The 22,592-nt window shown below is 45.0% G+C and overlaps 1 protein-coding gene across 1 annotated transcript in view; it reads right to left on the reverse strand.

The window, feature by feature from the left end:
- Window positions 1–1,188: 1,188 nt before the first annotated feature.
- SLC17A6 (solute carrier family 17 member 6) overlaps window positions 1,189–22,592 on the reverse strand; it is a 138,609-nt gene continuing 117,205 nt past the window's right edge. The window contains exons 11-12 of the mRNA XM_068123767.2: window positions 16,356–16,483; window positions 1,189–2,058 (exon numbers count right to left, since the gene is read on the reverse strand). Of these exons, the coding sequence (XP_067979868.2) occupies window positions 1,696–2,058; window positions 16,356–16,483 (491 nt within the window). The 3' untranslated portion in view covers window positions 1,189–1,695. The remainder of the gene's footprint in view (window positions 2,059–16,355; window positions 16,484–22,592) is intronic.

Here is a 22,592-nt window from a genome sequence, read left to right on the forward strand (position 1 = left end):
TGATTCGGTTGAATGGTGCCGAAGGCAATCCCGTCCCATTTCGTCTTGCGCTGGTATCCCGAGGATGCTCCAAAACTTGCTGCCTTACTGCTGCAATGTTCATTTCGGATCGCCCAGTGCGCCTCCTACCAGAATTCTCCTTGTTGCGGTTGAGGCTAGTGCCATGCTTTTGGTATTTTCTAACATTCGCCCAGATGGTTTTGGCTGCTGGAGGCTCCCGTTCTGGGAAAAGTTCCCTCAACGCATCATGAGTTCACTGCAAACTTCCAGTTTGGTGAAAAGTTGTAACCATGAAGGTCCGCTGTTCAGTCGTAAGTTGAACCATCTTTTCAATGACTCAGACTGTCTCTAAACCCATACACTGTAGGCCCATCTTAAATACCCATCTTAAACAAAGGATGACGCAACTGACGATTACCAGACCAGCTTAACAATTTTACATAATCAACTTGGCAGTCGACAAGTAATGCGTCCATTTAAAACTGTCTTGCACCGATTAGCCAAACTTGTAAAAATGCGATTTGAACTTGTCATTTTCAATGAACATGTACTCGGTCATGTGTGACAGCAATGATGCAAGAAAGGCATCAATGGAAAGCTGAGGATCTCTTCATAATTGGTAAACCACATGTAAATTGTCAAACTAAATAACCTTTGCATATTAGCCCCTTGAATTCGGATTACCTTTTTTTTGATACGCACTGTGTGTATATATATATATATATATATATATATATATATATATATATATATATATATATATATATATATATATATATATATATATAGATATATATATATATATATATATTCCGATTTCCTGAGGTGACATTATTGGCGACCAAGACCAATTATCAGGTTGGAGGTTGATCTCCCGTGATGACAGAGATTTTCAGCAAGGAGACCAAATGCAATTCAGCAATTCTCTGGTGGCTGGAAGGGGTCTCTTGTTCGCTGCCCCTCTGGCGGCCTTGCCTTTAACAGTTCCACACAGTGCACAAACTCGTGTTGTAGAATGAGGACCACATTTAGACCCGACGCAATGGTCCAAGGATTCGTGAGCAATCATGGAAAGCTGATATATTCAGTGCAATATTTAAACAAGATCACAAATGATCGATGGGGTTTCATTACTTTTTTGTACACATATACACACATTAATTTAAAGTATTTTTTTTTGTATTTTTTGTGCTTTGCAGACTAATGTACATTTCTTGCCCCGTTCCTTGCAAGCGGTAGTTTCATTTTTAATGATTTGCAGGGATTCAAGGGCAAGCATCAGGTGGTCTGAAGGGTCAGTTAGGGGGGCAATTAGCAGCACAAGAGAGGAGTGGGGGGTGGTCAGTCTCAGTAGACTTCACCAAGGAAGGCAAGAAACAACAGCGAGCACCGAGGGGTCTGTCAAGGTGGGAATTAGCAGCAGGGAAGGGTTTAGGCCTTAGCAGACTTCACAAAGTAGGACCTGGAAAAGAATCTGGTGATTGCTGCGTCGTCAAAGAAATTTAAATGTGCGAGAACATTCAAGGCCAATTCACGGTGATGGATGAGGAGAGAGAGGATGTCACAAGAGGCACACGGCACAAAACAACACAAGCACGGCAGGGCTAAGGCAAGCCTTTGTCTGGAACCAGAATGGGGCCAGGAGGGATGTTGGGGGCAAGAAACAAAGCTGGAAAAGTAGGCCTCAGGTAGGCCTCAGGTAAAATCTCTTTCCTCAGGTTTTCCATACAGGTAAGTGTCTGTGCCTTCCTCTTGCACAAATTCTTCTTTTTTCTGCAAATTGGTCGGCCATGCTCCGCCATTGCTGAAAGCCGTCGCACCGTACGAAGGCTTCGTCACGGCGCCCATCGATCCGGCGGTGCTTCCCGGCCACTCCTCCTCTCCGTCCCCGTACTCGGCCAGCTCATCTTCGTGGATGAAACCGCACTTGTCATCGCTCACCTCCTCCGGATCAGCCCACGGCTGTTTTTCACCAGAAGCGAAGATCCCATAGAAGATGATGCCACTGTAGTGCACGAGCGATGCTATAAGAAAGACGTTTTGCCATTCCTCACGAGTCTGTCGAGAAAAAACCCAACAAAAATAGTAAAATTAGAAACAGTGTTCATCTTCTGAACCTATTCATCATAATACAGGGTAGGAAGCTCAGAGCCTGTAAAGTCAGTGCAAGGCATTCACACAGCGGCTGGCCAGACATGACTTCCGGCTAGACCTGCTTGAGGAGGAATTTGTAATTTATACAACTAGCAACGGTACCCGCCCTGCGGGCGGGGCTTCAATTGGAAGGCCCAAATGAAAAGGTAAAATATCAGATTTTGGTGAAGTTGTTGGTGTGCCTCCGAGACACACCGAGAGTGGTGTGCAGCTGTGTCACGTCCTTGTTCACCAGATCTGTAATTCTTGGACTGCCTCCGAGACTGGTGTGCAGCTGTGTCGTATGTACTCCCGATACGTGTTTCCTTCATGGGAAAAACTACCAAATCAACAGTTAAAAGGATTTTGAGCCGATAGGTGTTATGGCCTTGGAAAGATCGATGGAGACAGCGATCTGTTAGCGTATACACCGCCCTAATAGCTATGTGGAATTCTCTCATGTAGAGATTAAAGTCGTTTGAACTTTGGCCGAGGTCTTTATTTACTTTTAATGATGTTTATATACGAATGATGTTTAATGATGTTTATATTGGTTTTGGGTTGTCCTTTCCGCATATCTCGTGGGATTGTGAGTTGGAGAGATGGCCGTGATGGCGGGGAGGGGGTTGGAATTCTCTCAAGCAGGGATTCAACCCGTGTCCTTATAAAAGGTCTTTGTCCGAGGTCACTGAGTCCGATCGGTGCAGCTGTGCAGCGATCGGTGCAGCCGTTTGTGCGGCACCCGGGAAAACAACATCGTCACAATGAAAACATCGTCACAATGAACATTATGCAAACGCGAATGTTATGCGTGAGTCCAAACCTGAGAAAGCTGGAGACTAAAGCTGAGATTGGAAAAACAATATAGGCTATTTTACTCCAGGGGATCCCAGGAGTAACCACCCAAAATATCGTTGCGATCGGTTCAGCGGTTTTTGCGGTACCTTGGAACGGACAGACAGACAGACAGACAGACAGACGGACGGACATTTGGTGAATTATAGTAAGATGTGGCGGCAATAACTTTCCTACTCTTTGCGAAAGACACCGTGTGATCTTCATCGTCCACCAACTGATGCGCGCACACAGGTCACCTGCTTTAGCCGGTACACCTTAAGGACGGCCGGCACACACATTGATGCAATCTCCTGCCTATGAAGTCCCAATGCGACAGTTTTAGTCGGGTCTGGAATCGAACACAGACTTGACAGATTAAAGGCAAGTGTGCTACCTCTGCATCATCCAGAAGGACCAAAATTACAAAATAACAAGGAGAAAAAGTCATAAAATGTTACAGCCTCCATGGTTTTAGTAATTTTGCTGTGCGGGGTTAAAGGCCCGACAGGCGGCCATCTTTGGTCGGATTAGAAAACAAAATCTTCTGCATATTTATACTTTCATGTATTGTCTTTCTGACCAAGTTTGAACAAAATCGATCAATGCATGTCCAAGAGAAATGGTTGGGGACAAGTATAAGAAACAAAATGGCTTCCATTCGGCCATATTGGATCTGATATCGAAAGAAAATGACGTGAGCATATTTTAGCAATCATTCATTAACTGTGTTCCAAGTTTGAACAAGACTGGTAAAGGTATGTCTGAGAAATGGTTGAGGACGTGCTCAGAATTGGATTTTTTACAACTAAAATGGCTACCAGTCAGGCATCTTTGATCGCATCTCGAAACAAAATGATGTGCATATGTATACCATCACGTGTTGTCGTTGTGCTAAGTATGAACAAAATCGGTCCACACATGTCCGAGATATTGTTGCGGACGCATACACATGCACGCATGGACGTACGGACAGACAGACAGACGACACTCAAGCCGTAAGTTCCCAATTCGGACTAAGTCCAATGGGAGCTAATAAAAGGAACCGCACTCGGTAGAGTGCATACCTCCATTAGGCCAAACAAGTTTACATTGTCTGTCCCACTGATAAGCCAGATCCGGATTCGGATCTTCACCAAAATAAAATCAGTTCATCTTTGTTACATACCCAACCTGCGCACCAGGTTTCGTCCGAATCCGTCCATAACCTTTTGAAATATCGTGCCCACAGACAAACAAACAGGCATACAGGTGTGAAAACATAACCTCCATCCACCTGCGGTGGTGGGCGTAGCAACCACTATAAAATAAATAACAACAAGAAAGAGCAATCCGATATTGCAGACCAGGACGTGTTTTTAGTGTCTTTAAGACTTTTATTTTAAAACAAATATGGCGGGCAAACCACGTGGCTGATGACGTCATCATTTTTTTTTCTCCACTAAGTTATCCCTAGATGACGCTCAACAAATTTCATCTTGATCGGTTGAAGTATTGTACTTGTCCAATTGTGATGTCATAATGGAGGCACCTATGACATCATCATTAACATCTATTATTCTCCATGGAGAGTTCTTCACAATGAGCCATGTCTCAATTTTTTCTATGCAGCACTTTCGGAGATATAGAGGTGCAAATTTTTTCCTTTTTTCTAAGATGGCACCCATACAATGTGACCTATGACGTCATAACTATCATAAATATTCTATGCAGTGCTTTCATAAAGAGGTGCAACGTTTTTCGGTTTTTCTAGGATGGCGCCCATATAACGTGACCTATGACGTCATAATTATCATTAAAAAATTATACAGGTGGAGTTGCACCTTTGGTGAAAATTTCCTGTCAATCGGACCAAAGGCTGCAGAAAAAAAATCATATTTATTCTGTGCGGACAAACAGACAGACAAACAGACAGACAAACAGACCAGCAAACAGACTCAAATGCAATACCCTCTGCTCTGGCGAGGGTAACTATGTAACAATTCCACAAGAGATAATGTGGGAAGGCAGTTTGTAAAGAAGAAAGGATTGTGAGAGGGGAGGAGTGGCCATGGAAAGGCAAAGGGAGGCAGGGAGTGATGAATATTTCACCATTTTCTATACCTATAGGTAGATGGCTCGCTCTCAAGGTAACTGTCGGTTAGAATTGATGTATGATCACAAAGGCATCAAAGAAGAAAAGGAATGACTTTATATTTGTACTACACAAAAAAAGCTTCAGAATCCTATGATTATTACCGAAGGTGGACGGTGTTACGTTTTCATCCTTGTTTGTTTATTTGTCTGTGATCGAGCAGATATCTCAAAAAGTTATGGATGGATTCAGACGAAACATGGTGAACAGTTTGGGTGTGTGACAAGGAAGGTTTGATTCCATTTTGGTGAAGATCAAAATCCAGATCTGAAACAGGGCATTTGATTCTTCACCATTGAGTATTGAGTATTGAGGCCAAAAACCAATACAAAGCAAGATACCTAAAAAAGTCAATGAACTGTTGTCACCCTAATTAACAATACCCACGACTACCCCACACCCCCCCTCCACAATCCCCCCTCTACTGGAGCGGGACATCAACACGGCACGACCACAGACACAAATGGCATCCAGGGAAAGTATGAAACTGGACGATCAATCGTGCAACATACAGGACACTGGGTCATTGGGTCAGCCTGCGAAGGTGAGACAAGGCATTTGTCACCCATTTTGTCGGCAGTGCCCGAATGTGCCTGGGTGGTGCGCGAGTGTGCCTGGGCGGTGCGCGAGTGTGCCTGGGCGGTACGCGAGTGTGCCTGGGCAGTGCCCGAGTGTGCCTGGGCGGTGCCCGAGTGTGCCTGGGCGGTGCCCGAGTGTGCCAGGGCGGTGCCCCAGTGAGCCTGGGCGGTGTCAGAGTGTGCCTGGGCGGTGTCAGAGTGTGCCTGGGCAGTGTTCTTGCTGTATCGTGCCATGTTTATTCTGTAGTAATAAAACTGATTTATCAATCAATACAAAATCCCTGATAAACTAGCAATTGAACGGGAAAAAACTACCGATCTGTAGTGAACACGCAACTGGAGTTTTCATTTGCACTATTAACACCGCCATCTTCACAAACACAATCTTCGTCTGAATCGCTCGAATAGGGCTCAAAACAATACGGATCCACAATTCCCCCGAAAGCGTTTCCATCACTAATTTTGTCTCCCATAGTTTATTCACAATCCCACTGATCAGTTTCAACATACGGAGAATCTTTAGGGCTGCTAATGATGGTGGAATCAGTATCCGAATCCGAGCTCGACATGCATGGTTCTCTATGTAAAACCGCCATTTCAATCATGGCGAGTTCATCGTGTGACGTCACTAGCAAAATCGAAAATCGACACTTTCTTATTGGCAAAAAAAGTTTCAATTCCCCCCCCCTTTCAAGTTAGACTGTGATTAATGATTTTCAATGGTTTTCAGAAAAACTTCATTCGTGATTCTTCACCATTGGTAGATGGGGCCAAAAATGATATATAGCACGATATCTAAAAAAGTTGGAGATGGATTATAACGATCTTGGTGGAGGAGTGGGTAGCTGACACGAACAAGCTGATTCGATTTTGGTTCAGGTCCGGATCCAGATCCAGCATATCAGTGGATACAAAGCATAAACTGTTCAGCCTGGCAGTGGTATGCGCTATACCGAGAAATAATCTTTCCGACGTCTTTCTACCAATTTTCTTATCCATGATATGGAAAACAAATGTTTTTATTGGATCTATGGTGTGTTTTACCATGTCACTCAGTTTTCCATTTTACACACGAGCAACGGTACCTGGCCTATGGGCGGGGCTTCAATTGGGAGGCCCAAATGAAAAGGCAAAATACCATAAATTGAAGGCTTTTTTATTTTAAACGATTCATATAAACATCCGTTAAATCACATCACACGCAAATCATCAAAATCTAAACTATTTGTAGAATTTCAACAAAAGCCACATCACTGTTCATATCGGTAAATATTATTCCATCGTGTTTGGAAAAACTGGAAAATCGGAAAAATAATTGGAAAAACAATATAGCCTGTTTTACTCCAGGGGTTCCCAGGATTACCCACCCAAAATTTCGTTGCGATCGGTTCACCTGTTTTTGCGGTACCTGGGAACAGACAGACAGACGGACGGACGGACAGACAGGCAGACATTCGGTGAATTATAGTAAGATTATGTGAACCCCCCCCCCCCCCCCCAAAAAAAAGTATATATATATATATATACAGTATATTTGCACATTCTTCAGTTGTTGCATAAACCATTGACATTTGCATACAAGATAATGATGCCAATGACATTTCTTATGCATAAAAAATTAATTATTAAGGAGGTTAATGCCATTATTTAACAACAACATATGGACCTCACTGTAGTTTCATCCATACCTAATTAGGACTAATCTTTTTGAAGATTGCTCCTCTGGTCGCCGGCCCGATTATAAATTGTTGGATTTGTGTTCTGCAAGCAAGGATTTGTACAAGGGAACGTGCCGTCCTTCGGATGGGCGTTAAGCCGGGTGTCCCATCTGCTTGCATTAGTTGTTGGGCATTAAAAATACCACGGTGTCCTTCGTGAAGAGTACGCGAGTCATCTCCGGCATGCTGAATAAATTACAAATTCCTTCCCAAATCAACTTCGGTCAAACGGCAGGCCTTGGCAGCCGGTTCGTGAAAGACTTGGGCCAGAAGCTTTGTCCAGCCAACCCCATAAACAGGTGGGAATAATTGGGGTCATTGGAGAGTGGTAATGGAAAGCTCCACACCAAGAAAGTAAATAAAATCACAGACAGGTGTTGTCCGTTTGAATTTAGGAGTTGCATGTCCATCACGGTGCTTCCATGGTATTCAGACATGCGCAGTGTGAATGCCATTCGATTATAGGTATCACACCTGCATACTGTATGCCAAGTCACAATGTCCTCGCACAAGGAACCCGAGCAGCACTCCCTCCCCTCACACTGTGACACGGTTGCCTGGCAATGAGTATGAACCGACGGTGGAACGCTTTCAAACGACGCCATGGCAACATGGCCCTCTCTGTCACCATTGACTGGAAGACAGGAAACAAGGTGCGACATACTTTATTCATACGCTGCCCATGGAAACAAGATCCGTCATGATAGGACACGTCCTCCTGGCCAAATAATTCTTTGACCTTTGTGTAATCCTGAATGCGGAAGACCAGAATGGAATTTCAATCGTCATATCAATGCGTAATGTTGGGAAGATCTTCACACAGTGTCCTACCCCTCTGTAACAGGTGACAGCGTTCCACCTCCACTAGTATTGCTGGATTCGAGGGTTCGATGGTGGGATTTAAAAAATCCAAGTACGAGGAAGCATTTTGTCTGTGATCAGGAGAGATTCCCACAGGATATTATTGTGGACCAGTCTTCACGAAAGGATTTTATCAACACCAGTGTTGGTTTGTGCTTAATGTTCGGGCATTGAGGCTTCATCAGAAGGACAAGATTATGAATGATTCAGAGGAAAGCTTACACTCTGAGACATAGCGAGACGGAGTGAATACGACAGGTATTGTGGGACGGTATGCACAGGTACAAATTGGTACTTTCTCCATACTTGCGTGCCCTCGCCCATTGTCATGGGCGTACTCCCTTGACATTGGTTGTACATGGTTTTTATATCAACCCTCTCGCCCCTCACCTATTAAAATAAAATATACCTAGAGCGGATCGATGACGTGACCTAAGGCAAAGTTGAAAGAGGGAAAGAAGTTCCACCAGGAATGACCCAATATCAAATTTTGAGTTAATCTTTCCCCATTTTGACCCCTGTGACCCCATTTCCCCACTCCCTGGCCCTGGGACATTAACCGGGGGGTCAAATCCAAAAAATGTTGATTGCATTATATACAAAGCTTCATTTTTGAAATGTCTACAAATGTGCCCGTAATTGCATTTTTCGGTCTATTGACCACGCCCCAAGGGGCGGAGCCAGAAATGATAGTGCTCTTGCATCTTCGAGCCATGTGTTGATCACAATCACCAAGTTTGGTGGATTTCTGCCCAACCCTTTCGGAGGAGATAGCGTGACAAACGGACAGACGGAGCCAATTACGATTTCCCCCTATTTTTTTTTTTTCAAAAAGTCTGGAGATAATAAATAAAGGGTAAGAAAGCCCCTATTAATGTTGTCATGCTCTGAAGAGGTAACCTCAGCTGTCAATCTACATTGTTAATTGTGTATTCGTTGTCCTACACAAGTTGTTGTGTTCCAGCGTCGGGGTAGACATATGTGAGATGTGGAATTGTGGTGGACATGTGACACAAGCAAGATGGGCAGAATTGACTTTGTCTTCGTCTCTATTAAAGTGAATTTGTCCCACTGAATTTGAACTGAATCAGTGAATTTGTCCGACTCCTCCCTCCAGGTCTTTAAAACAGCTGTTCACCACCATCTCTGATCTTCCCCCATCCAAAACCTTGACCTTTTCGACCCCCGTTAATTCACCCCAGATCCACTTTTTTGAAATCCCGACTTCTTTCCTTGAAGTTCTAGCAGTGTCCATGTGTTTTATACCATTACCACCTCCTACCCCCCGCCCCCCCGCCTTCCCATGCCTCCTCCCCCAAGCCCCCTCCCTCCCACAGATCTCCCGATGTCCCTGTTCTCTACTGTTGTACTTGTGTGCTTCCCTCTCTAACCCCATCTTGTCTGATGTGCATCATCTTGTACATCTCGTCTTCATCTTGTCTCCTGCTCCCTTTAGTGTATGTTTTTGTGTGTCCGTTTGTCTTTTTGTGATTCATGTTAGCTCTTACACGAGCCTCGATCTTGTATACAAAAAAATAAATAAATAAATTAACCCGTTTGTCAGGTGGCGTGCACGGAACAGTGAAATTAGAATTTACTTTCCAAATGTTCGATTGAGGAACGATTATTTTGACGGAAAACTAGAAATTGCACCGAGTTTCATAAGTTGACAAACGACGCCATTTGACGAGACAGCAATCTGCGAGGACCAATAAAAGGATGAATGGATGAGCATGGCTCGTAGGTCACGTGACACGATTATTTTCTTCCTGGGATGGTCAGGATTTAGGAAAGCAGCAAGAAGGGAATGCTGAAACAGCAACATTGGAATAGTTTAAAGTTTGGAAAGTTTGTCATATTATTATTCACATATTCGGCTGTGATTATAGAAACAGCCAATCTCTTCATTGTGAAGTTGTTGATGAATGAATGTCATGATTGTAATATGAAGTAGAGAGTCAAATGAAAGTTATAACAAACGCTAAATGGCAGTGGCACATCAGAATGAAAGTTTTGCTGAAAACTGCAGCGATCTGAAGAGGAGGATCTGCAAGGATGAAAACTGAAGTCTGAAGGTTATCCAATCAGAGAGATAGATCGAGACAGATACCTGAAGTGTCACTTCAAATTAATGACTGCCCGATTCAATAGACATCCAGATTCTCAGCTGGGAACCGTTCGTCATTCTGGTTTGTAACATTCAATCTCAGAACCTCTCCGAACACCGGGTCCATAATAGTGATTGCGTCGAGAGGAGGAGAGAAGGAGAGGGGGGGGGGGGGGGGGGGGTTAGAGGAGGAGATAAGGTGAGGAGGAGAGCAGTAGAGGAGAGGACAGAATGAAAGTAGAAGAGTAGGAGAGAAGCAGAGGAGTGGAGGAGAGAATGAAAGCAGGAGAGGAGGAGAGAATGAAAGTAGGAGAGGAGAGAATGAAAGCAGGAGAGGAGGAGAGAATGAAAGTAGGAGAGGAGAGAATGAAAGCAGGAGAGGAGGAGATAAGGAGAGGAGGAGAGAATGAAAGTAGGAGAGGAGGAGATAAGGAGAGGAGGAGAGAATGAAAGCAGGAGAGGAGGAGATAAGGAGAGGAGGAGAGAATGAAAGTAGGAGAGGAGGAGATAAGGAGAGGAGGAGAGAATGAAAGTAGGAGAGGAGGAGATAAGGAGAGGAGGAGAGAATGAAAGCAGGAGAGGAGGAGATAAGGAGAGGAGGAGAGAATGAAAGTAGGAGAGGAGAGAATGAAAGCAGGAGAGGAGGAGAGAATGAAAGTAGGAGAGGAGAGAATGAAAGCAGGAGAGGAGGAGATAAGGAGAGGAGGAGAGAATGAAAGTAGGAGAGGAGGAGATAAGGAGAGGAGGAGAGAATGAAAGCAGGAGAGGAGGAGATAAGGAGAGGAGGAGAGAATGAAAGTAGGAGAGGAGGAGATAAGGAGAGGAGGAGAGAATGAAAGCAGGAGAGGAGGAGATAAGGAGAGGAGGAGAGAATGAAAGTAGGAGAGGAGAGAATGAAAGCAGGAGAGGAGGAGAGAATGAAAGTAGGAGAGGAGGAGAGAAGAAAAGGAGAGGAGGAGATAAGGAGAGGAGGAGAGAAGGAGAGGAGGAGAGAAGAAGAGGAGGAGGGAAGAAGAAAAAGTGCGGAAGAGTTCCTTCAAACCAATGACTGCCTGATTCAACAAGCATTGTGAGTATTGCACTGCAATACATGTCCCCTACCGGCAGTCTGTCGTCCGGAAAACTGTTGGGGAAATTACCAAGGGTTATTTATCCACAGGTTCTGAATCGTTCCCAATCGCTAATTACCTCAGGACGGGCTCACCTGTGATTCGCACTCGGGACTTCGATTTATACACCTTGCAGACAGGTCAGCAGAAGCACGAGAAATTATGTTGTTGATAAAGAACCTTTTGAGTCGCTAAATATCAGTAATTTATTATATTTTCCGGTTCACGATCAATGATCGATGTGTATATATATATGTTGCTCGGCTTGGCTCCGCCCCTCCTGAAAGCGCGCGCTGTTGACGTTTACGAGACGAGGCTGAGGGCGTGCGGTGCCGCTTGAGGAGAACTAGAATAAACAAGAGATATCCTTTAAAAAAATATATTATCGTTTAATTAACGATATCTGCCAAACCACGTGCCCTATCGCGAATTCCAAAAGGACATTTTAGTAGACTGCCGTGCTGAACAGATCTGTGAAGTTTCCCCTCGATTGGATCAAAAATAAGGGAGGAGCTCGGTTTTAAAGGTTCATGCTTAAAAACGTCATAACTCTGAAACCATGTGATGCATGACGTCATGCTCGCTAATTTTTTTGTTCGCCATGGGCATGCGATTCTGCCTGCAAAGTTTGGCCTCGATCTGTTCAGCCGTTGCAGAGAAAAAGGGGTTTTTGTGTTTTCACGAAAAACAATATGGCGGCCGAACCACGTGACCTGTAACGTCATAATTACCATTAAAATATTCTACAGACCGATTCCCCCCGACGGTGAAAATTTGATCTCAATCGGTCCTATTATTGCGGAGGTTGTTTGAGGTACACCCTTTGGCAGAAAAAACCTCAAGTAGGCGTTTCTTATAACTGTCTACCAGTCTCTGACATCGACTGGGAGAAATTTTTTCCCACTCCTCCTTGCAGAATTCTTTCAGCTGTGCGATATTTGAGGGGTTTCTTGCATTCACAGCTCGTTTCAAATACCCCGCACAACATCTCGATGGGATTTAGATCCGGGCTTTGACTTGGCCATTCCAGAACCCTCCATTTCTTTCTTTTCAGCCATTCCTTGGTTGGATTTACTGGTATGTTTAGGGTCATTGTCATGTTGCAAGGTCCACCTTCAACTTTCTGACAGATGGCCTCACATTATCCTCAAGCACCCTCTGGTACAATGAAGAATTCATAGTGGATTCGATGATGGTGAGCTGCCCAGGCCCTGAGGCAGCAAAGCTGCCCCAAACCATAATATTTCCACCACCATGCTTTACAGTTGGTATCAGGTTCTTGTGGTCAAATGCTGTCTTTGGTTTTCGCCAAACATGTCTTCTGGTACTGTGGCCAAATAGCTCTACCTTTGACTCATCTGTCCAGAGCACATTGTTCCAGAAGTGCTGGTCTTTGCCGAGGTGTTCATTGGCAAACTTTAGTCTTGCCCTGATGTTCTTTCTGGACAGCAAAGGTTTCCTCCTGGCACACCTCCCATGTAGATCAAATTTGTGCAGCCTCTTTCTAATGGTAGACTCGTGCACTTTGACATCAACAGTGGCAAGAGTTACCTGTAGGTCCTGTGATGACATTCTGGGGTTCTTAGAGACTTCTTTCAGCATCTTGCGGTCTGCTCTCGGGCTGAACTTGTTGGGGCGGCCTGGCTTGAACAAGTTGGCAGTTGTTTGAAATCTTCTCCACTTGTAGATGATCTTCCAGACAGTCGAATGATTGATTTCAAATTGTTTGGAGATCTTTTTAAATTCCTTCCCAGACTTGTAGGCATCCATAACCTTCTTTCTGAAGGCCTCAGAGAGCTGTTTTGATCTAGGCATGGTGACGCCGCACACTTCAACAACAAAGAGCAAACCAAACTAAATGTCTGAGGTTTAAATAAGACAGGTTCCTCCAAGATCCTCTCTAACGATGTTCTAATCATTTGCACCTGAGCTGGTGCACCTGATTCTAATTTTAGGTATTTGAAGCAGTGATCAATGTAGGGGTGTACTTACTTTTTCCACATGCGAAATTTGCATTTATGTTTATTTAAATTATACAATGGACTACAAAATGTAAATGTTTCATGATATTTGTTATATTATATCACCTTTATTTATCAATATTGTTGAAATGAAGATCAAATAGCTGTATGTTGAAATATGTTGAAAAAGTCAAAACTTTACATGGGGTGGACTTACCTTTTCACGTGACTGTATATATGCACATCGATCATTGATCATGAACCGGAAAATATAATAAATTACTGATATTTAGCGACTCAAAAGGTTCTTTTTCAACAACATATTTTCTCGTGGTTCTGCTGACCTGTCTGCAAGGTGTATAAATCGAAGTCCCGAGTGCGAATCACAGGTGAGCCCGCCCTGAGGTAATTAGCGATTGGGAACGATTCAGAACCTGTGGATAAATAACCCTTGGTAATTTCCCCAAGAGTTTTCCGGACGACAGACTGCCGGTAGGGGACATGTATTGCAGCGCAATACTCACAATGCTTGTATTCAAAGGTCATCGAATGAAAAAGAGAGATAAAAGTGAAAGATGTGGTGGATTTACCACGAATAGAAAATAAGTATGGAAGGAGATCACAATGAGAGGACAGAAAGGATACGTGTAACATGTGAGGGAGGGTGAGGGGAGAGAGAGGAGGAGGGGAGAGTAGGGAGAGTAGGGAGAGGAGGGGGGAGGCGGAGGGAGGAGGAGGGGAAAGTAGGGAGAGGAGGAGGGAGGAGGAGCGGAGAGTCGGGAGAGAAGGAGGGGTGGAAAGAGAGGATCAAATATTGCTTTGTTATCTCAGATAATAAATACCATAGATAACCTCTCATAAACAGTTAACATCAAGATGTGTCCAACATGACCGAGACACATTTATACAGAGACACTTCGTTGTCTGAATATGAAATGATTCGCTTTTGTTTAGCTTTGCGTATTTTCAGGAGGGGTGACTTAGGGTACGATGCCAGGATCCCAAGGAAAGCACATTTGGATCCAGCGAGTGCTTTGATCAAGGTTCAACTTCATTACTTGGTGCACTTCTCCTGCCATGCTGGACTCACAACAGTGGACGACATCCAGCAGGCTCTCCGTGCGGCCCTATGAACACGACGATTGGTGTGCTCTGCAGATAATGCTAAATTGGACCTGAAACTGTGGCACTCTCAGGGTGAATCAAACATTTTGTCCAATGATTCCCTGGAAATAATTAATACCGGTACAAGAAAACAAACAAATAAATAAATAAATGAAGGATTCCACATGCACAAAATGGCTTCGTTTCTGGTCTGTGTTTGATTCTCGAGGATATTAAATCCGACTCCTCAGTTTAGTTTTGGGGAAAATTTCTGTTCTGGTGATGGATGCACAGACACTACAAGTATAATGGCAACGAAGAGGACATTCAGCCGGCTGTTCGATCTGCTTGTAGTCATTTGAGGATGGCAAGCATTCTACATAATGTAATGAAGAACGGAGTCCTTTAGACTAAGATGATGGTCCATTTTAACTTCAGTACCTTCTTCATCAGGACCTTTCCTGGCCAGAAGTGGTGACGATAACAAAGAGATAACAAACAAAGAGAGTGCATGATATCCAGCAGGCTGACGATAACAAAGAGAGCTGTCAATGGGAAACTGAAGGGGTAGGACTTCCTGTGGGAAACTGCAGGAGGAGGACCTCCCGAAGGAAACTGATGGGGTAGGACTTCCTGTGGGAAACTGAAGGAGGAGGACCTCCCGAGGGAAACTGAAGGAGGACCTCCCGAGGAAAACTGAAGGAGGAGGACCTCCCATGGGAAGCTGAAGGAGGACCTCCCATGGGAAACTGAAGGAGGAGGACCTCCCATTGGGAAACTGAAGGAGGAGGACCTCCCATTGGGAAACTGAAGGAGGAGGACCTCCCATGGGAAACTGAAGGAGGAGGACCTCCCATGTGAAACAGAAGGGGTAGGACTTCCTGTGGGAAACTGAAGGAGGACCTCCCGAGGGAAACTGAAGGAGGAGGACCTCCCATGGGAAGCTGAAGGAGGACCTCCCATGGGAAACTGAAGGATGAGGACCTCCCATGGGAAACTGAAGGAGGAGGACCTCCCATGGGAAACTGAAGGAGGAGGACCTCCCATGTGAAACAGAAGGGGTAGGACTTCCTGTGGGAAACTGAAGGAGGAAGACCTCCCGAGGGAATCTGAAAGAGGAGGACCTCCCAAGGGAAACTGAAGGGGTAGGACTTCCTGTGGGAAACTGAAAGAGGAGGACCTCCCAAGGGAAACTGAAGGGGTAGGACTTCCTGTGGGAAACTGAAGGAGGAAGACCTCCCGAGGGAATCTGAAAGAGGAGGACCTCCCAAGGGAAACTGAAGGGGTAGGACTTCCTGTGGGAAACTGAAAGAGGAGGACCTCCCGTGGGAAACTGAAGGATGAGGACTTCTTGTGGGAAACTGAAGGAATAGGACTTACTGTGGGAAACTGGAGTATAACTTCTTGTGCGAAACTGAAAGAGCACGGCTTCCTAGGGAAACTGAAGGATATACTGTGTGTGTGTGTATATATATATATAGTTTTTGGCCAATGGTGAAGAATCACTTAGAAAATTCTCGTATTCGGATCGAGTTCTGGATTTACACCAAACTCCATCATTTCTCCCTTGTCACACACCCAACCTGTCCACCAAATTTTGTCCGAATCCATCTACAACCTTTTGAGACTTCTGCTCACAGAAAGAAAACTAAACAGGGATGAAAACATGACCGCTGCCTCCACCTTTGGTGGCCGAGATAAGTAAAGATCAGGAGTGCGAAAATGAGTGAATTATGGGGAATAATTCAAAATGTCACTGCATACAATACATGACCATCCAACAACGTTAGTCGTAGAGGGGATGCGGATCCGTTACCTTTCCCTTTGTCAGAGTTCCAACGATGAGGGGACACACCATTCCTGAAAGAGTTCCCACACCATTGGAGATTCCCATAAGGATGCTGGCGTAGCGTGGCGCGATGTCCAGATGATTTACATTGAACCCTGTGAAGAAAGGAGACTCAAGACCAGGAAGAAATGAGTTTGTCTGTTGTGAATTAACTGAATTGAACTTTCAGATTAGAATAAACAACAACTTCGTAATTTCCACCAAATCTCTCACCTTTGTTCATCATTTGGGCACCTGTGCAGAGTTGATAAAGTTATATAGGTCCCCATTTTGAGCTGAAGTGCTGCGTTATTTGTCCGAACAAATCCAAGAAATATTGTAAGGTCATGTGGTGGTGAATCAAAGGAATGTGCTAATTATACAGGATTCTAATTGTACTGTACAGGATCGAGAAGATTGATTGGCGGTTACTTAAACTAAACCCAAGGGGCATTGCTGCAAACACACACACACACACACACACACACACACACACACACACACACACACACACACACACACACACACACACACACACACACACACACACACACACACACACACACACACACACACCAAAGCAGAGCAATAGGTATATTGTATAAATATCTACAGTACTGGTTGTACATGTGGTGTAAAACACATTATTTAGATTGTGAGTTTGGTGAAGATATTAAACAAATCTCAATAACAGGAAGCATATTATAAAATTAACTAGAATACAAAAATGGAGAGCTGGACAATTGGCAAACTGTGACTGTTGTGTTGATGAATCTTGTTCACATTTTAACAGGTAGAGTGTTTGCAGGAGATAAGACATTGGTATAAATTTATAGTTCCTATAAAACCTCTCACCATCCTTTATGCCAAGAAAGACCCTACACTCATGTATGTATATACAGACTTGGCATTTAATATGGAATATTTTTTTTGTGGGGGTGAACTTACTTTTCAAGATGTCTTAGAACCAAAAGTTCATTGGAATTATGTTGAAATTATTCTAGATTTTGTTAATGTGACCTTTAAAAGAAACAAAAACCACATTTGACATTTCTAAACAAATAAATTGATCCTTGAAAGTGATGTAAACTGATATTGAACTCAATTCATGGACAGTACTGTGTTAAACTTCTGTACGTTTTCCAGAAGTATCTCTTTATTTTGCACATTAGCCAAATTTTTTTTAAACAAAAACAAAAGTTAAATTACGACTGGGATTACAGACAGTAAAATTACAGTTCAGTACTTCGTGTAACCCCCACGAGCATTCAGGAGAGCACGTACACGTTGAGGCATGCTGTTCACAAGATTTGCCAAGGTTTGGACAGGAATCTCTTACCATGCAGTGACAATAGTCTGCTGCAATTCACGCACAGAGGTCGGCTGCTGGTCCATGTGGTCGATTTGACGCGTTAATTCTGCCCACAAGTTCTCGATCGGATTCATATCCGGGGACATGGCAGGCCACTCCATATGCTCTACACCACGGTCAGCAAGAAAGTGTTGGATCATGCGAGCACGATGAGGCTGTGCATTGTCATCTTGGAAGACAAAGTTTCCTCGAAAGGCTGCACGAGCAAATGGAAGCAATGTTTCTTCCAGAATGGCCCTGTACTTGAATTGGTTCAGGTTTCCATTCAGAACAACGAGGTCAGTTTTGCCCCCTGCATGAAAAGCAGCCCAAACGGTCACCCCACCACCTCCAGCTTGGACTCTTGGCACTATACAATCTTTGTTTTAGGCGTCATGCACTTGTCTGCGCACTTGGACGCGGCCATCTTGACGATAGACCAGAAATATAGACTCGTCACTGAAGATCACGTCATTCCAGTGTCCTGACTGCCATTGACGGTGCTCTCTGGCCCACTGCAATCGGCGCTGGCAGTGTTGTCTGGTCAGGCGTGGCTTTCTCAAGGGACGCCTGGCACGATAGCCTGCTTGAACCAGTCGATGGTTGACTAGCCTTCTGGATACAGGCACATTTGTCAGTTGCTGCCACTCAGCCCTAAGCCGATTAGCTGACTTGGTACGGCCATTGCGGACTAACCGGTGCAGCTGGCGATCATCCCTCCTCGTGGTTCTGCGGGGACGTCCTGGCCTCGGTATTGGAGGAGGGACACCCCTCTGAGCATTTCGTTTCAGGATCTTTGACACCAGACCTTGAGTGATGCCATACTGCCGAGCAATAGCACGCTCTTTCATGCCGTAATTTCGTAAAGCCACCACTCCATGACAAACAGCATTGTCGAGTTGACGGACCATCTCCAGAGGAAGCGGCAATAACTTTTGGAGACGTGCAGCAGTTGTTTTCCACTAATACAGAACGCAACAACCCTTGTATACCCGACTGTGAAGCCAATCGTCAAATGCACCTGTCCGTACATTTTGCCACGCCACCTGTGATATAATCCTGTTGTTGACTTCTTGCTGCGGCAGACAATCAGTGACATGGTTCTTTTTAACAAATAAATCACCAAAGTGCAAAAGAAATTCACCAGATTGATATACTGAGTTAAGAAAGTAAACCCAAGTCAAGAAGAAAAAAAATATTCCATATTAAATGCCAAGTCTGTATATATATATATATATATATATATATATATATATATATATATATATATATATATATATATATATATATATATATATATATATATATATATATATATATATATTGTTGCGGATATGAGGATTGAGTTTTTTTGATTGTGTTGTATTGTAGAGTAAATGGTTGTGAATTATTGTTTTAGTCTGAGCCCTCCTTGTTCCAGTGTGTATAAAGGTCAAAGGGCGTTCCGGTAGTTAATTCCATAAAGCATACATTGAAGGACACTATAATATCCCTGTTCAGGAGTTTATTTCCTTATTCTGTGTATTAGGTGAAGGCTTTGTCTTCCATTAAAATGACACTCCATTGCACCAAGTGAAATAAGATAGATTCCCTTCATTCTTCATTCCCATTCCCAAAAAACCTCCATTTCCCCTTTCGTCATGGCCAAGCCTCAATTTGCCAATTACATCCCCTCCAAAACCACCATTGAACATGTGCTCGGGTCGGGGAAGAAAGGCGTGCCCGCCCGTCGTCATCAAGGGCGGAGCCAGAGGGTCGCGCGACCAATCAGGGCCGAGGTGGGCACACCAATGGGCGTGTCCTAAAGGCCGGCGGCTTAATCGCCAGAGGCGTTATAAAAGCGCGCGTGCAAGGTACTGCGTAAGAAGATCCAGATGAGCTTTGAAGAGAGAGAAGGTTCAAGGTCAATGACAAGCAGTTGCGCCAGAGACGGCAGACGCGTCCTGAGGTGAGCCAGAGAAGCAGCTTTGGCTCCACAAGCAGCGTTGACTCCACCAGGCAGCTTCAACCCGTTACCCCGCGGGAACCAGATAGCGGTGGCATCGGTGGCCGTCGAGGTCCAGCCGACGTCCCGTGCGGGATCAAGCCCGAACCATCTGCCCCAGCTGAACCTTCCCATTCCTCCTTCCAGCATTCATTCCTGCCATTCCATCCTTCTTGTGTACGTGAGTTTGTTCTGTTTGTTCTGTCCTGGGTATTTAATTAAGTTTGTATAAGCTAGTATTTTCACTGTGTCACCTGCTTTTTCCATGTTCCCTGTATATAACTTTGACTGCTCCTTTTGCTTGTGTGTGTAAATAATAAATCCCGTTACTCTTCTGTACGTCTTCTTCTTCCTCTTTACATTCGGTCGCTTTAGAGGTTTCCAAATTGAATATCTGTGGCGTGATCCGGCCAACGTTCGGGAATCGGGTTTAGTCGGGGAAAACTGTTCGGCCGCGGTGCCTCCACTCGGCAAACCAACATCCTTATCCGCGGACCGTAACAATATATATATATATATTGTTGTGAATATGAGAATGTGTTTTTTTTTATTTTGTGGTGGTGGTAAAATGTTGTAAAAGGTTGTTGTAAAAGGTTGTTGTAAAATATCACCCCTCCTCCCTCCGTTGTGGTTGTATAAAGGTCAAAGGGCGTTCCCGTAGTTAGTCCATAGAAAAACATACATGTAGGTCACGATATATCTTTTCTTTTGATAGTTATCTCTTATTCTGTGTTTTAGGATAAGGCTGTGTCTCCCATTAATTAAAAGTACTCCATTGCACCAGTGAAAGAGAATAGACCCCCTTTCCTTCCCATCCCCAAAAGCCTCGATTGCCCATATTACCTCCCCTCCGATCCAATTGCCGCCATTGGCCACGAGGCAGGGTTGGGGAAGAAAGGCGTGTCTCCACCTCGTCATAGAGGGGGAGGAGTGAACCAGCCCCGCTCGACCAACCATGAGCCAGGGGTTTGGCTACAGAGGGCGGAGGAAGAGCGGTGGGGGAGGTTCGCAAAGGTTGAGGGGCGGGGGCCTATATAACCCAAGGCAGGGGTGTGGCAACGAGAGATGAGTTGGTCTGAGTCGGTTGCCAGAGGAGGGTCAGTGGTTGCGGTGGTGAGGAGTGAGAGAAAAGAAGAAAGAGTGAGGGTTTGGACCAGACAGGCAGACGGGAGATGAGCCTTTACCGAGAGACGAGAGGGAGTCCAAGGAGTTGAGTCCAACCAAGAAGTCCAGAGTTGAACTGCAGCTCGAGCCACCGCAACTGCATTTGCTGCAGCTGGAGCCACCGAAACAGCAGCCACAGCAGCGTGAGGCCTGGACGGCAGTTTGGAGCACGGCCGCGGAGGAGCGGCGGCTGCCCAACGAGTCAATCGTGCTGAAGGACCAGTGGACCTCCCTATCCCGCCAGCCATCCATCTCCCGCCAGTCCTATCATCAATTCCCCGCGTGAGTCAGTGTTCTGTTTGTGCTGTCCTGGGTTAGTTAAGTCTGTAGATAAGCTAAATTTGCACTGTGTCATCTGCGTCTTGTACTTGTAAATAAACTGAATTGCTTTTTGTTGCTTGTGTGTAAATAGTAAATAAATTCAGTAGTAATATTTCAAACCTTTTGTCTTTCGTCTTGGCCTTCTTTTTCCTCTTTGCATTCGTCGCCTTTGTCTTTTCCCCATTGGGCAGCTACGGTGCGATACGGCCAAAGTCTGGGTGAATCGGGTGAGTTTGTTAGGTCGCGGTCTTACACCACCGCTCGGTCTATAACATCTAACCGCGATCTATAACAATTGGTGTCGAGGAGTGAGATCGGACCCGGAGCGCGTTTACGCGCTCGAAATTATAAAGCCGAAATTTGTTTGTTGTATAAAAATCCGAATTTTGAAATCGCGCCATGGCTGTTCAAGGCGACGGGATGCCGGTGGGAGAGATAGACGGGGGAGAATCGACCCAGGACCTCGGGGAAATGTATGTGGAAGAAAGGGAGGAGGAAAATGGCAATGTGGTTGCGGGAATATCAGGCGCGCAAAATGGCGCGCTCGCTCACGTGGTTGAAGGGTCCCAAAGTAGCGGCGCCGCGGAGGGCGAGCCTGCGGTGGCGGCTGGGGACGCTGGGCAAACCGGGTTTGACCTCAGATTATTCTTGACCCAACTGAATGCAAAAATGGATAGGATGGAGGGCCAAATGGGGGTAATGGGAAACCAAATGGGGGTAATGAGGGACGAAGCAAGGGGTACCGTTGAGGGGTTAGACAATAATTTTAAGGGGTTAGACAATAATTTTAAGGAGTTAGACAAGAAATTTGAGGGGTTAGACAATGGGATAGAAGGGGTGAAACATGGGTTAACGGGGGTGGAAAATAGAATGGCTGCCCAGGAGAATCAGTTAGAGGGGGTGAAAAATGGGTTAATGGGGTTAGAAAATAGGATGGAGGACAAATTGCGGGAAATAGGGGAACAATCCGCCCGGGAAATCGAACAGATGGGGAACCAGATGGAGGAAATACGACGAGGGGTGAGTGAGGAGGTCTCGGGGCTGCGCGAGGAGGTAAAGCGAGGCGAAAAGCGTATAGAGAAAGAGGTGAGAAATAATACGGCAAAGTTACAGGGGGGAATAGAAGATCTGACGGAGGAGGTGGAACAGCTGACGGAGGGACAAACGAAGTTAGTGGAGCAGGTTCAAAAGAACACTGCGGTACTAGGAGGGTTGAAGGCGACACAAAAAGAAATTAAAAACGAATTAATAGCGACGCAGAGGCAATGTCAGATGGTAAGGGAGGAACTGACAATGAGGGTGGACGAGGTGACAGAGATAATGGAGACAAAGGACCGGCAGGTGAGGATGCACATAGAGACGGTCACGGTAGCCTTAGAGGACGAACTTGAGGGGACGCACCGAG

This window comes from Myxine glutinosa, chromosome 8 (genome assembly GCF_964187855.1).
Source record: "Myxine glutinosa chromosome 8, kmMyxGlut1.1, whole genome shotgun sequence".
Lineage (NCBI taxonomy): Eukaryota > Metazoa > Chordata > Myxini > Myxiniformes > Myxinidae > Myxine > Myxine glutinosa.